General features: G+C 37.1%; 1 protein-coding gene and 2 long non-coding RNA genes across 3 annotated transcripts; all 3 read left to right on the plus strand.

The window, feature by feature from the left end:
- The first annotated feature begins 1339 nt into the window (after positions 1-1339).
- On the plus strand, positions 1340-2504 carry LOC113316972. The gene is made up of 4 exons (XR_003343142.1): positions 1340-1672; positions 1826-1861; positions 2136-2226; positions 2320-2504. It is a non-coding gene; the product is annotated as an uncharacterized LOC113316972 (long non-coding RNA).
- Positions 2505-2983: 479 nt separating this feature from the next.
- On the plus strand, positions 2984-3972 carry LOC113316973. Its single transcript, XR_003343143.1, has 3 exons — positions 2984-3206; positions 3384-3521; positions 3725-3972. It is a non-coding gene; the product is annotated as an uncharacterized LOC113316973 (long non-coding RNA).
- A 5880-nt stretch (positions 3973-9852) lies between these two features.
- Positions 9853-11952, plus strand: LOC113318883. Its single transcript, XM_026567165.1, has 3 exons — positions 9853-10330; positions 10436-10502; positions 10631-11952. Exons 1-3 carry the CDS (start codon positions 10259-10261, stop codon positions 11455-11457), a joined length of 966 nt encoding a protein of 321 aa, XP_026422950.1. The 5' UTR covers positions 9853-10258; the 3' UTR covers positions 11458-11952.
- The last annotated feature ends 4107 nt before the right edge of the window (positions 11953-16059 follow it).

Genomic DNA, 16059 nt, shown 5'->3' on the forward strand with positions numbered 1-16059 from the left:
AGTATATTTGTAATTGCAATTAACCCGCTACAACAGATGGAAACCTATGTATCAGATTATTATCGGTTGATAGTAACCGAATGGGAGAGGTATGAACTAAATACAAAGCCGGTTCTCAATGATGCGTAGTATGTCAGCTGGTACAAGACAATTGCGAAGCCTGTGATTGGGACACGGGGTATGCACGTCTATGGGGTTGATTTACCAGGGTTATCAATTATGTCCCATAATCCAAATATCATTCCTATCCAACCACCTCCAGAAGATCCAAGCTTTATGCCTTATCCCAAGACGGGTGCAAGTTCTTCATCATCCTCGTCAAATATGCCCGAAATTCATTGGGAGATGCAAATTATTACTTCAAAAGGTGAGCCAACCACGATCCCCATTGTTTTCCAATGTATGGAACGTGATTATCCTTACTACAATGTCAATGCAAGTGAGGATGAGATGCGAAATCAACTCAACGATCTGCACTGGCTTAATCGACAATTAGAGGCGGCACACTTGGAACTAGTACGAAAATGGCATACAAACACAATGTTTGGAATGACTCCAACTCCACCTCCAACTGCAAATGATGATGGGCTGCCGTCACATTCTTCCAATTCCGCCATATCATCACTACACCATATCCTGGTTATTGCAACGCCAGAAGTTTTTGATGCCCAACTGATATAAAAGTTGCATACTGAGCAACAGAAATATAAGTTGCAAAATAAAATATTCGTTGCATCATTTATAAATCAACTCATAATAATTTTGAGTAATTTTTGCACCGTTGATATAGGTCGCAATCCTACGGCTATTCTAAATTGTATTATTTTTAAGAGTTTTTTTTCAGCCCTCTTCTCTTTTTTTTTTTTCTCTCAACTCTCTCAGACAAATTCCATTCTCTCATCAACTGTCTCAGACAGATTTAAGATTGAGACTTCAGATGAAAAGAAATAGCAGTTCAATTGAAGATTCTAATTTGCTGAAAAAACCTTATTTTCAACCAGAGAAGAAACCCCAGAATTCGGCTTTAAAACCTCAAATCTATTTTTAAGATATGTATCCTAATCAAAACCCCTCTATCAGAAAGTTCGATCTATCAACCACTAACCCTAATTTTCAGAAGAAGGTATAAACCCTAATTCTGTTTTTTTTTTCTTTTTTTGATTTTGGTTGATTGAAACGCTGTTGGGTGATTTCTGGATGTTATTCATCTATTGATTCTCTTGTTTTCTCATTATTTCAATTGGGTTATATTCTTCATTAGGATTTAATGAAAGTTTGGTTATTTTCTTTATGCCCCGGGCGAGGGAAGTTCTTTAACTACTCTAGTACTTCCGTGAAAATGAGTATATAGTTCCGAAGAATGACTATCAAAATGGTGTACAGATGAAGCATATGGATTGTAGCAAAAGAGTTCGACTGTGTGGTGTCTATTAATCAACGAGACCAGCAGTTATGTCATTCTCCATCTGCTACAGGGGAAGGCTTCAGTCAAGTTATGACTGAATCTGTGTATGAATCAACATTCTGAAACATTGGAACTGCTGCCAAAACAATGGATCTGCTGCCGGCAAAAGATCAGCCTCGTCACTAAAAGCAGTACCAGAAGACTTCACACCTCTTGCTGATATGAAGGGGAAAACTATCCCTCAAAATCACCTGCAAAATGAGGAAGGTACAATTATTCTTGCTGGTTTGCGCAGCGCTTTTCCCTTAGTTTGCTAGAAGGAAAGATTTCAATATTGAAGGAGTGTTCACAATATATCCCTGATCAGATATACTAATTAACCTATCTTCATTTTGTTCTTCTGTGGCCATGCTTATTTAGCCAAGAGAAGGAAAGGAATGTGGCATAACTCTGCAGGTAAACAACTGCTTCAGCTTTAATGTCACTAGATTGTATTTTGTGTGATTTATCTGCTGACTTGGTGATTTTCATTCATGTGGACAAAAAGGTAACCACTTCAGCTATGCTTCTTTATGCACTTTAACATGAAAATTTCATCATCCGGAGTGTATGCAGTTTACTTTTTCCTGGACCATGCTGGATAATATTGTGAATTTTGAAGTGGAATCTTGAAGGCACTACTCTTCTCATTTTTTAAAATACTAATATTAGTTACATTGTCTGGAAACAGGGTGATCGTGCTTGTTATATGTGTGGTTCTCCTGATCTTTTCAGTAGAGACTGTCCAGTTTCTTCCAATCAGTATTCAATGCTTCAGACAGGTAACATAGATAGGTTATGGTCTATGTCCTGCATGCTTTATGTGCAAGAGTAAATGAAATGACACAGCTTTTATTTTCTTGTTTCCATTTCAGGGGATGCTGTTTACCAAGGAGGTATGCCAGCTTATGGACCACCTCCTTATTGGAATGGCCTCCAATTTAGACCCTTTCCAAATGTTTATGCGACTCCTGGCATGATGCCCTATGGTTCCAATATGGGCCCAGTAAATCCTTATGCAGTTCATTCATATATGCCGTCAATGTTTGCTGGCATGCAAGCACCCTAGTAAGAACCTGAAGGCGTTGAAGTACTTGGTGTATCTATCATGCAGTATGTACAATGTGAATTGAGTCATATCTTAACTTGTATAAATTGTTTTTTTTTTTTGCATGTGGGATTGGCCTAGTGCAGCCTGATCTTTAATCTGAATTCATCTATTTGTGTCTTTTCAACTTTACAAGTGTAATTATGGACATAAAGAAACATTGAGAAAACTTTAGAAGAGTGACTTAAGTATGGCCATTGAAGAGTTTCTAATGTAAGTTATTGGTCTTTGCAGGAAGTAATTGGTGTTGAAGAGTTTTTGCTCAAAGTTATAGCTGCAATTAGGTATACAATTTTTTAGTTACAGATTATGTTTCTAATGTAATCATTCTCTTTAACTTTGTATATATCTATTTACTCCTACAACAATGACTGGTTGATTGCTTGACAGGGTAATGTATATATCTATTTACACATGCATATTAAATTCTTTCTTCCCTACTCCGTGGTGACTACTTACTACCATTGCTTAATGCTCCCAATTCTTGTTTTACTTAACCGATCCGATTTCTATTGTTTTCTAATCAAGTTCTGTGTGTCGTGCAGACACGTTCTGTTCTTTGTCTCTGTTCCTTTAAAGAGCAATTGCAGCAGCATGTTTGTTTTCATGCAATAGCATGTTGGCAGCTTGAGCAATCTCTCCAAAGTTTAATAGGTAACTTGTAGTTTTTTATAAGATCCATTTCAAGTCTTTCTTCTTTGTGATGGGTTTTGTTTAGTATCTAGAGATTGAGCTTTCCATTCGTGTAAAAGATGTAACATGATAGTCACGTGCTTATGCATGGTAACGTTGGTTGTGATTTGTAAATTGGTTTCATCTGAAATGTATTAGGTTACCATAGACCCGAAGGAGAGAAATCCGGAATCTTTTCATACTGGTTTGAAGGTCAGATGTACCATAACCAAGGAAATAGCACTGGAGTCTGAATCACCCTTTTTGCTGGGAGCAGTTCACCAGTTGAGACTCAAGGTTAGAATATTTAATCTAGGATGATTTGATGCATCGACGAATGGACTGATATACCAAATGTGACAAATATTTATAGCTTGTGGTTTTGTTGTTCTTTTTTTTGTCTCGTCTCCCCCCTTTGTTTTTTGTAATGTTCTTCTATTTGCTGGATCAATTATATGCTAGTTATCCTCTTACCTTACTCTAGTGTACTTATTTTGCAGAAACCGCACAAATATTCTGGTTGAGAAGGCTTCAAAGACGTAGTTTATGAAGCTGTCAATCTTGAGGGTGGATTGGTTCATTACATCCTTCCTGTCTATCCTGCCAAGTGCAGAAATGAATGAGGTTTGCTATTAATGAATTCCTGCTCTAATACCTAGTTCAGAATGGAATTTCATTGTGTAAGTTCAAACTAAGTTGTAAAATGCTGCAAGGATGAATAATGTTGCAAGGATTAGTGATTTTTTATCAGGCCAAGGTTCAATATTATTTTTAGTACTGGAACTTCGTAAATACCATTACAAATTATGTAACTTAATTTTTTTTTATTCTGGTAAAATATTTGCAACGTATATATATGTTGCTTATATTATTTTATAGTGCATTAATTATAATTAAAGCAACGATTGAAGCGTAGCTTTAATTAAATTAAGCAACGTATATGAACGTTACCTTTGTGACGTCGTGTGGGCAACATACATAACAGTTGCTTAAATTATTAGCAACGAAAATGAACGTTATAAAATCGTTTTTTTGGTGTAGTGCATCATGAAAGCCCAGAAAACGACAGATCAACAATGCACGAAAGTGAAGAAACAATGGTGTGAGACACACAATACAATACTACATCTTCACCACAAATTGTGCCTGTATCTGAACCTCAGGCATATCAGATTGAACCCAGGCGCATTTCATCTTCATTTTCGCCCTACAACCACAACCAGAATGTGCCATAAAATGTGCCCTACAACCAAAATGTGCCATACAACCAAAGTGAATGCTACATACCAACACCACAACAAAAACAAACCTCTTATATGCTTGGAGGACCGAGTACACAGAGTGTTTACTAATCACCTAATTTTGTTCAGCCAGGTCTATCGCCATTGGGAAATTTACAAACGATGTTGGCAATGGGTGATTTCGCAGGTCTATCCCCAAGACTCTGTGAATTATTGGCCACAAAAAATACCAATGTGGGAGCTAGAGATAGAGATGAGCGATGTTAGAAGTAGCGTTTTACATTTGTAGTTTTCTTTTTTGTTTGTAGTTTTTAATTATTGTAATTTTTAATTCTGCTACATTTGTAGTTTTCGTTTTAAAAGCACGACAGTCTTTAATTAAATAAAATTACATATGTTTAAAAGTGTTACATTGGCTTCACTAAATTACGACGGACTACACATTACATTAGCTTCACTAATGAGAAGAAGTACTAGGTGGAAACAACAACACCAAGGAAGGGTTGAAACTGTTCAACACCTTAAGGATTTCAAAACATTTGTCGAAAGCAAAAGCCACATTTTTCCATCTTCGCCATTCAGCCAACGATCTTGTCACCATCTCAGCATTAGTTTCACTTCTCAGTCGATATCGATTTACGTGTATGGTTAAAGCTACAAAATCATTTACTTCTTTCTTAATTGTACCAAAACGATGCTCTATGTATGATATAGAACGACGACTCGGATTACGAGTGTCACTGCACAACCCATCGTGAATAACCGCCCAGAAATTCACCCATGGATAGTTTGCCGAAGCAAGCTGAGTAGATAAAAATATAGTTTTTGCAAATAGATTCATCTTCTTCTTTAGTATACGAAATTCGCCGAACTAACCGGGGTCGAGACATGTTCAATCAAGAATTGAGAGTGAAGAGTAGAATGTGTGAATTTATAGTTGAAATGAGGAGTATTTATGGAATTCAAATAAATGTAGCCGTTGGATCACCTGATTACTCAGCCGTTCAGATGGAGCCGTTGGCGCCACTGAGCCAGACCTGGAGATTTTGCTGATGATGCTGGCGATATAGCTAAAAACGCGCGTTTTCAATAGAAACTCGGGCGACAACCACCATATCGTCAGAGTTATCAGTTATGTCGCACGTCCGTTGATGTGACTCGATGTTCAAATGAACAGATCTGTTCATTTGAACATCTGTTTTCTTGGTTTGTTCATCCCATAATAGGATCAAAATGAATAAACTTAGAGTTTGTTCATCCCATAAAAATTACTCTTATACCGGTATACTTTGTAGCGACATCGTTCATCCATAAGAAGGTTATTAGAAAATTAGAGTAAATAATTCGAATTTTCTGGTGGGGACATAACAAAGATTTGAAACACTTGCACTTTGTCAACTAGGATTGGTTTATAAAAACTAAACAGGATGGAAATATGGGGTGGAGATCTCTTGAGCATATAAACAAAACCATGGTGGGTAAACTGGGAAGGAGATTACTTATAGAACCTAATACTCCTTGGTACAATTGTCAAAGGCCAAGTACATGTGGAATAACAAATTGTGGGATGTCAACAAAGCTCAAGGAGTCTCGAGTACATGGCATTATCTTATTAGTATAAGAAATGAGCTTAAAAAAGGTTATTTATGGTTAGCGGGGATGATAAATAAATTAACATTTGGTGTGATCCTTGGATCCTAAATACATTTTGACTTGAACTCGATAACATAGACCAACGCAATTTTCATACGGTGAATGAATTTACGAGAATTAGTGGAACTAGTATCGTGAGATGGAATACTGAACTTATATCATCTTTGTTCAGTACTACCACCGCTAATGTTATTTTAGATATTCATATTACAGGCCATGCTGATAGAGACATGCTTATATGGAAGCCAACTCCCGCTGGTGTTTTCACTCCAAAACTTTTTAGAGGTTTCTCATGGATGAGCAGGGGCAATGTTCTAGTTCCAATAACGATATGTCCCCTTGGAAGAAACTAAAGTCAAATGTAGAGCTCCACAAGTTTAAGTTTTCATGTAGTGCAGTTTACACAATGGGGTTGGTTGCAGAAAATCCATCAACAGATTTACTCGAAATATCGACCCAGATTGCTGCTTCCGTATAGACCAAGACGAGTCTTTATATCACTTGCTCCTCCATTGCCCACGAGGAAGATTAATTTTGGTTGCTTCACCTTTGGGAACAATAACAGAACAGTTAAATAACAAGTCAATTCGGGACCTTATAGCTGACTAGCTTGGTATGCTGGACAAATTTGAGACTTTTGTAAGGGAGCTAGCTTGTTATTGGAAATCGAGAAATCTGAAGGTCTTTGAGAATAAAACCTTATAAATATAGATTTTTTTTTTTTTGAAACCTATTATAGGGCTTTAACAAAGAAGTTTTGAGGGCTTACAAGATGACAAAATCGAGTTATGAAATAGTAATCAACAAAACCCCATATCTAACTATTTTTGTGATGGCTAAAATACCCTTCATGAATTATAAAATTAAATTCATTATCTTTTCCTTCTCTTTTCAATCATAAATCATGATGAAGATGATCATATACAAAAACTAAATCTAGTATCTTCTCCTTCTCTTTCCATTTATAAATCATGATGAAGCTGAAATCATAAAAAAATAACCTTATTATTCTTCTTTCTCTCTTCTTCTTTTCCGTCGCGATGAAGATGACGATCATAAAAAGAAAAAACTAAGAAAACCATCACTTATTTTTGAAAAACAGTTTCAGTATTGTCTACGGTTGGGAAATCATATTTCCCAACCGTAGACAGTTCAGTTTACGGTTGGGAAAATTCATATTGCCCCACCGTAGCCAATTTCCTAACCGTAGACAGACAACCGTTTGAAAATTCATACTTCCCCACCGTAGGCAATCCAGTCTACGGTTGGGAAAATTCATACTTCCGCACTGTAGACAGTCTACGGCTGGGAAAAGTCATACTTCCTAACCGTAGACACTTCTGAAACTGTTTTTCAAAAACCCAATTTAATTGATTCCGTTTATCCATGCATTGAAACCAATTAAATATGATGGGTTTTTGATGTTTACCTTATTGAAGTTATTGTGGGTGGATTAAATGGTGTTAATCGATAATGAATTATTTTGAGAATTGACGATTAATCGAAGAAATAAGCGATGGAGGTGATGGGAAGAAGAAAATGTAAGAATTAAAGTAAAGGAATGAAAACAAATTAGTTTTAGGTTTTCAAAATTTAATAGGTTAAGGGTATTTTAATATTTTCTTATAAATTATGTCTTCATTGTAGGATATTTGAGTCCTTAGAGCGTCCACAGTGGTGCGAGTATAACCAAAGATTAAAAAAAAAGATCAAATTTGGGTTTAATCCGTCATGTGGCGTAGTGGGAAAAGAGTATATTTGGTCGCGCGTTGATAAACATTAGGCCTGGGATCAGGGGTTGGTAAAGATAACGCCCGACGTGGAGCGTTGGTAAAGATAACGCCCGAGTGGGGCGTTCGTAAAGATAACGCCCGACGTGGGGCGTTGGTATAGTATACGCTTCAAAAACAAAAAAAAAATAAAAATAAAATAAACGGGGCGGAGGTATAAAGCCCGCCCCATGCAAGTTTCATAAATTGTAAAGTTGAAAATGGAGTGGGGCGTTAAGTATATGAACGCCCCATTTCGCGCGTTAAGTTTATGAACGCCCCATCGGGCGTACATTTAACCAACGTCCTGTTTCAGGCGTACATTATATCAACGCCCCTTGTGTAGCGGACATTATATCAACGCGCGATGAATGACGGAGATTATATCAACGCCCCTTGTGTAGGCGAACATTATATCAACGCCCGATGTGTAGCGGAGATTATATTAACGCCCGACTATATTTGGATTTGGTCTTGATCGTCGACCAAATTTGGTCTGGATTTTACTCTTTGATCAAATTTTGATCGATGGTCCGTCCCACTACGCCAGCCCACTCGACTGAAAATTTGGGTTTACTCTTCCACTGCAGTTGCTCTTAGAAACCCTCAAAACTATTTTCTTGGAGTCCCTATAATAATATTTTTTTTAGTCCAATAGGTTATTTAGTGAGTATTTTTACCCATAAAAACAATGTCAAAAAAGCGTTACAATACCTACAAATGACGGTTCAAACGCCATTTGGTTACCGTATACAGCCGGTACTATAAAGCTCAACTTTGATGGTGCAGCCAAAAACCACAAGTCCACAGCTACAGTTGTGCCTATGAATGCTGGCGCTGAATACCAAGCAACAGCCTCGACAACTATCTATAAAATGACCTTCTAATGGCTGCAGTAAATGGTAATCTTCTATCATAATAGATGGTGATTACCAACAAGCGATGGGTACTAAACCGAGAAATTTGGTCTATTCCTTAGATTAGACTGTTGATTGAAGACATCATTGTACTCTCTCAGAGCATCCACAGTGGGCGAGTATAACCAAAAATTTGGGATGAGATCGTAACACAGTGGGACGGAGTAAAGATCAAATCCCAATCAAAGATCAAATTCCAGACCAAATATGGTCGCGACCAAATCCCAAATTCTAATATAGTCGGGCGTAAATTTAAAGTACGCTTGTTGCTGGGCGTAAATTTAAAGTACGCTTGTTGCTGGGCGGAAATTTAAAGTACGCTTGTTAACGGGCGGAGATTTAAATTACGCCCGATGAAAATTCAAATTAAATAAAAAAGAAAAAGAATGATGAAAGTTACGAAAAAAATGGGGCGGACTTTTAAAGTCCGCCTGATGAAAGTTACAAAAAATAAATAAATGGGGCGGACTTTTAAGGTCCGCCTGATGAAAGTGTAAAATGGGGCGCAGCCATAACAGTCCGCCTGACGAAATTTTAATCATGTACCGTTGCGTCACAACACGGACTAAACCCAAATTTGGTCTTTTTTTTGATCTTTGATCTTTGGTTTTGATCGCACCACTCCAGTTGCTCTTAAGAGATCAGTGCACTTAGTTTTTATTTCATTATGCAAGATGCTAATTCTTTGGCGCATAATTTCGCGAAGTACGCAACACGCCATGATTTAAATATTCATTCTTTCATTCTTCTCTCAACCGGTTAAGTTCTAGTTTTTATTCTGTTTTGTTGATGTAAATAAAGTGTACAAATAATTATAACTTGTACAAATCATTGATCGATAACCTAGCAACAAATTGTGGTCCAATAATTTTTTTAAATAGCAATACATAATCGATGAAAAATAAAAATTGCTTCTGACCATTCGCCACCGCAGCTAGCATCAGCCTACGGCCATCAGCTCCTTTCCCATGTTTTGGTTTTTCTTTGGGAATATCACAGCAGAAACAAATAATCATCCGGGAATAGATAATCTTTAATTAATTACTGGGGGACATGCAATTAATCTTCCTTTAATTGCCTCATTAAATGCAATTACTCATTAATTCATTAAGTAATACCCACGTAATTTACAAATGTGAAAAAAAAAAAAGACAAAACAAATCCCGTATATCCCCAATTTGCACAAAAAACAGCCATTAAAACCCCCCACAACCCATATACAAACAATTAAATACAGCTAAAACGGAAATATTGAGAGAAAAGAACTAGACATACGAAAGGGGGGAAATTGAACTTCACCAGAAACCAAACAACACACAGAGGCTTTCGTTATCCACTCTCTCACGAAAATATCTTTCTCAAAAATTTCAAGAAAATTTTTCAGGGTTTTATATCTTCTTCCTGTGAATTAGGGTTTCAAGAAATCTCAATCGCAAATTTGTTAGAAATCGATCATGGGTTCTGATTCAATGATGAACAAGGGTTCTGTTCCTGTTTGCCCCAAGGAATTCGGCAAGAAAAAAAGGGTGGGTGAAACTAATTTTGAATCATGGGTTTTGATTCAATTCATCAAAGATTCTATCTTTTCTTGGAAAAAATTCATGGGTTCTGATTTTTTTTTTATAATTCAGACAAACAGGTTGGCGAAATTGAAGCAAGAAAAACTCGATGCGCGGAGAGAACAATGGCTATCTCAAGGTATGTGCATGGGTGAATTATTGATTTTATGAATTAATTTCAGTGTTTTCTTCGATGGTTTTGTTATTTGTCAAGAAAGATCGTTTCTTTATGCTTTATTATTGAAACAATATTATTGGATGGTTCAGCCAAAAACAAGGGATTTAAGGAGGAATTGAGTGGGGGGAACGATTCAGTTCTTCCAGTATCTTTACCACCTTCAAAAAATGAGAGGAATTTGGAGATGAAATCAACAAGGGGTGAAAATGTTGTGGAATTCATAATTAATTGTGGTGGTAGGGTTGATAGTGTTTTGGGTGGGAATGATACTAGAAAAGAACGTCCAGGGAGTAGCAGTGGAAGTTGCAGTAGTAGTAATGGATGTTTTTCTGGAACCATCAGCGAAGAAGAGGAAGAGGAAAGAGTAGAAGATGATGACGATGGATGTTTGGATGACTGGGAGACAATGGCTGATGCCTTAATTGCAGATGAAAAGGAGAAAGCCCCTAAATCTGATCCTTTTGCTGCAAAAAAAGTCTCTGCTGAATTGGCCAAACCTGAACGTAACAGGGCTGTATTGAATCCTGAGGCAAAACCTCGTGCATGGAGGCCTGATGATGCTTATCGTCCACAGAGTTTACCTAATCTTGCAAAACAACTTAGTTTACCAACGAATTCTGATAGGCACTGTGGTCGTGGAGGTGTTAATTGGGCTTGCCACGTTATAACATCACCACCTTCATCTTGTCCTATCTGCTATGAAGACTTGGATCTGACGGACTCGAGTTTTCTCCCTTGTTCTTGTGGATTTCATCTTTGCCTCTTCTGTCATAAGAGGATTCTTGAAGCTGATGTGCGTTGTCCGGGTTGCAGAAAACAGTATGCTGATCCTTTAAACAAGGATACAGGTGTTGGTGGAGGAGCTGCTCCTTCTATCCGGTTTGCTCGTTCGTGTAGCATGAATACAAGGTCTTAGGAATAGAACAAAGTCCCTTTTTTTGTTGTGGAATGTGTTTGTTGTTTTTCTCGTGTCTTATGTGTCGTCTTCACAGTTAGAAATTTCATTGAGGAAGATGTGAATACAGGGATATGGATTTGACGAGGCACTGGAGGAACTGAACTTGGTATGTTACCGAGTTATATGCTTCCTCGTATGATGTTTGTGCTGATGTAGATGACATGCGGGCATGTGAATAGATATGGTGGTATAGACAATGAATACATCAAAATCCAGTACAATATTTTCAAATCGATAAGTGTAGTTATATGCTCAAATAATTAGTGTCATTGTGCATTTACTATCTGCTTTATGCTTGTAGCATTGGAATTTTTGTGTCCATTATGCAGAACAATAAACTGGAATATTTGTAATATTTTCAGCTCTTGGTGATCCATTTCATCAGAATGTTATCTTGTATGAAACAATAAACTTTAAGCTGAACAATCATAATGAAGTACTTGCATTTCACAAGTTTCTCTGGCACGATATGGTACATACACTTTCCATTTCTGTTTAATATATGCTTTTCCTGTGGATAACCTAACCTGGATGAGAATTTGGTAGATTTTGTTGAAAGTGCCATATGAACATCGACAAATTGTCTTGTGGTGAATGTAGTATTGAATAGCCTAAGCTATAGAAACAACTACATGCCCTTCATAAGCAGCAAAGTAAGTGGAAATATGGCATTTGACTTTCTTTCTAACGCAAGTTATCTTACAGTTGTAGGCAACTTGTCAGTTGTACTTGTATATTTCTTTTCACTGTTTCTCAGGAGTTTATGATGGTTGCCTAAGGAGGACCGGAATGCTGAGTACTGGCATATTTATTGAAGTGTAAGAAATAGATAGTGCAGGGACATGGTTTCCGTGCTGCTAATCTCAGGATAGTGTTTTCGAGCTATTGAATTTTGTAAGTAGTCTTAGTCTGTACTGTGATTATATATCATATAAGCCAATTGCCGCTGAGAGAGAGTTAATGTAGCAATTTAACATATGGAATCAGCTATTCTTCTAGTTATGTGAACACATTATGCTGGAGTTAATGTTGTGGGGCTTTGATTTTTGTCTTAATTGGAGGAATCAGCCGTTTCTGTATGTAACTTTATCTTCTGTATTCAGTCAAGCTGGTTTCACTGTGATGCTTGAGCTGTGGTCTGGTGTGATAGGTTGATCATAGATTTTTTTTTCAAATTTCAGAAATTACTAATCCTCATGCACACTGTAACTGATTATCGACTGCTTTACCCTGTCTATGTTAATCTTAGATATATATTGTAGGAATATGACTGGGGTTGGAAACATGAGGCAGAAGCCGCAGAACTCGTGAAAATTAAGCTTGTGATAGATTGGAGGGAAGTACAGTAGTAGGTGAGACATTTGTCTCTGCATCCAGGAGAAGTATTTTTCACATGGTCTTATCTCTAGTACCGAGTCACTGGCAGCTCTAATGCACACCATTAGAGTAGCTTTTACTATACTGACACTTAGGCTAGATAAACCAAGGGATGGTTTTTAAGATGGTACCCGTACTTTTTCTATGTATATGCTGTATAATTTTTTTATGATATCAGTTTCTCCGTGCAGTCACGGTTGTGGATGCTTAGTTACTTGGAAGTGTGAAACACATAATGCTGGAGTTACTGTTGTGAGCTTTGATTTTTTTGTCTTAATTGGAGGAATTAGCAGTTGCTGTATGCAATTTTGTTCTTCTTTATTTAGTCAAGCTGGTTTCAATGTGGAAGTTCTGGCATCTCTGCCAGGATTTCCTATTCCCCTTTCTTTTTTCCTCAGGTTATGCACTTAGTTTGTCACTCGTATGCATGCTTAGTTTGTCAAAGAAAATCAAGCAAAGAGCATCTGAAAAACATAATGAGTTTCATTAAACACTCAAAAAGAAAGAAATTACATATTGAACCAGGGGATCTTAAATTTCTCTGTTTAAGGGTGCTTTTTGAGTAGTTTGAAAACAAAGATAAGAGACTGAATCCCAAAACATTCCAATCTCGTCGCCAGCTTCTAAACTCATTGGTCAACATTCATTGCCGTTTACGTCCCAATATGAGAAGATGTATTTCTCAACAGTCTCATGTGACAGAAGAAGTCTGTATAAAGAACCAACATCACTCGTTGCAAGCACTTTGTTGATTTCCCTTTTATCTTCAAGTGTGGTATAAGATGTCTCGGTATCACTTGATGACGATCGTGTCTGCTGTATTACACACTTCAATAATAAAAAACGATGTATTGACCGACTGGGGTTGAATCCCGCAATCTGCCCTACGAACCCACCTCTCACACAGTGGTGGGACCATATCATAAATATCCCCTGTTAACGTGCAGTTCCGAAAGCGGAGAGAGTTTTTGTGAGGGTTGAGATCATCTTCTGGACTTTACACTCGGTAAGCCTGGCAGCGGATGTATGGGTCCGGTTCATATGTCATTTCAATGTTTAGAAGGAAACATTCCGAAGTTACACTTTTTAACTTTTCCTCCGTGCCTCCTGTGCGGAAGGAGCAGAGCCTTTGGGCATACCGGAAGTTGCTTGTTGGGCGAAGAGCATGGAGTTAAATAATGTTAGAATTGAAAGGGACCGTCAAAGCCTAAAATTTTTTTTAACTCAAAAATGACAATTTTATTGGTAAAAATCAGCATTCCACTAAGGTAGTGTGCAACTGAAAAGAAAGAAAAAGAAGGAACAAAAGTATGAGACCATACTCAAAAGAGCACATCCACTAAACAAAATTTTGAACCCAAAAGCTCCCAAGCAAAAAAGCTAACTACCCATCTAAGCCATTACACCCTCCCAGTTATTCAAGACAGAGTTTATAGATACGTCTTCAAAGATGTCTGTTCCGACACACCAATTATAAATATTGATCTTCACACTATCAATCAATTCCTCCCGAGTCTTATATTGCCCATTCAATAGTCTTGCATTCCTCTCAATCCATATAGCCTACCAAATAGCAAATGGATACAAAGTCCAAATTTTGCTCTTGATTGAACTGTTCTTGCAATTCTTCTTTCTCCATTCTCAGATGTTACTTCTTATTGAATCATGAAAAACCCACTGCAATTTATAAAAATTCAAGAAGTAATACCACACTGACCTGGTAGTTTCACAGTGAAGAAAGATATGTTGGTTTGATTCAACTGACTTCTTGCATAATAGGCAACCATTTACCATGATAGTATTCCTATATGAATTAGATTCCAGGGTAAAAGCAGCGTTGCAACACAAAGTCCATACAAAGAGTGCAACCTTATGAGGAATTATGGGGTTCCAAATAGATTTGAAAGGAAACCTCAATAGACCATCATTTTTTAAGGCTTTATAACATTCTGTCACAGAAAAGCCTTTTGTTTCCTCCTGCCAAACTCTTTGATCACTGCCACTATCTCTATCAATATTAGGAAGCAAATACAAAAGATGAGCCACATCTTCAATTTCCTGCTCTTTTAGTAACCTGCAGAATGCAAAATTCCAATTATTATTAACACTGACATCCAACATATCCTATAGTTGAGCATTTTTCTTGTTACTGATCTTGAATAGTGAAGGAAACATCAACATAGGAGCCTGGCCATTAAGTCACTTATCTTTCTAGAACAAAATTCTATTGCCATTGTTCACTTGGATTGCAGTGCATTGCTCAAGACTTGGAACTGAGTATAGGATCCCTTCCCATAAACTTTTCCCTGTATTCTTGTTTGTAGTATTAGTAAAAAAAACTTTTGTGTTTCCCCCAAACTTTTGATTGATAATCTTTCTCCATAATGCATCTTACTCATTCCCATATCTCCAAATCCACTTTGCATGAAGGGCATCATTCGTGATCATAAGCTTCTTGATTCCAACACCTCCACTCTCCTTAGACAGACTAATCTTCTTCCAACCAACCCAGCTTCTTTTTTGCTTCTTAGCTGAAGAACCCCAAAGGAACTGCCTCATGATCTTCTCTGTTAGAGCATTGCTCGGTCGAACTCGCATGCGTTGTTATCTCAAGCATGTTAGTCAATATTAGTGATCAAAACTATAAGTCTTGATTTTTAGCCTACTATAGCTAAATCTCGGACTAGGATAGAAAGTGTAGTTGAGCTCAAGAACTCCATGGCAATCATCATAAAAGACGAAGGACTAGTCAAGGAACTGGTGAAACTTCATAGACTAAAAGGTATGTGGAGACTTGAACTTATCAATCACTCAAAAGTCTATCTACTCTATCTCCTATTTTGAGACAAAATTCGTTTTTCTAAATAGACTTTGACTATACACATTTGCTATTTCGAGCCGAGTCTATCTCGCCTATCTATTTCTCAAAATATGTATTTGTAAGCTTTCTCTTTTGCAAGTTCATATTTACCTAGTGACGAAATTCATGTTGTGTTTCAATCACTTTGAAAATTATTTACTTTGACGAAAAATAGTTTGTGAATAACAACTATGTAATAACGTCCTCTAAGAATGTTTCGATGATTGAAATGAAAGTTTAGATTATATAACCAATGATGGATATAAGCATTGTGTGGCAACACATATATGTATAAGTCCTTTTCCTTGAATCGAAGTTTGCGA

This window comes from Papaver somniferum, chromosome 10, assembly GCF_003573695.1.
Source record: "Papaver somniferum cultivar HN1 chromosome 10, ASM357369v1, whole genome shotgun sequence".
Taxonomy (NCBI): domain Eukaryota; kingdom Viridiplantae; phylum Streptophyta; class Magnoliopsida; order Ranunculales; family Papaveraceae; genus Papaver; species Papaver somniferum.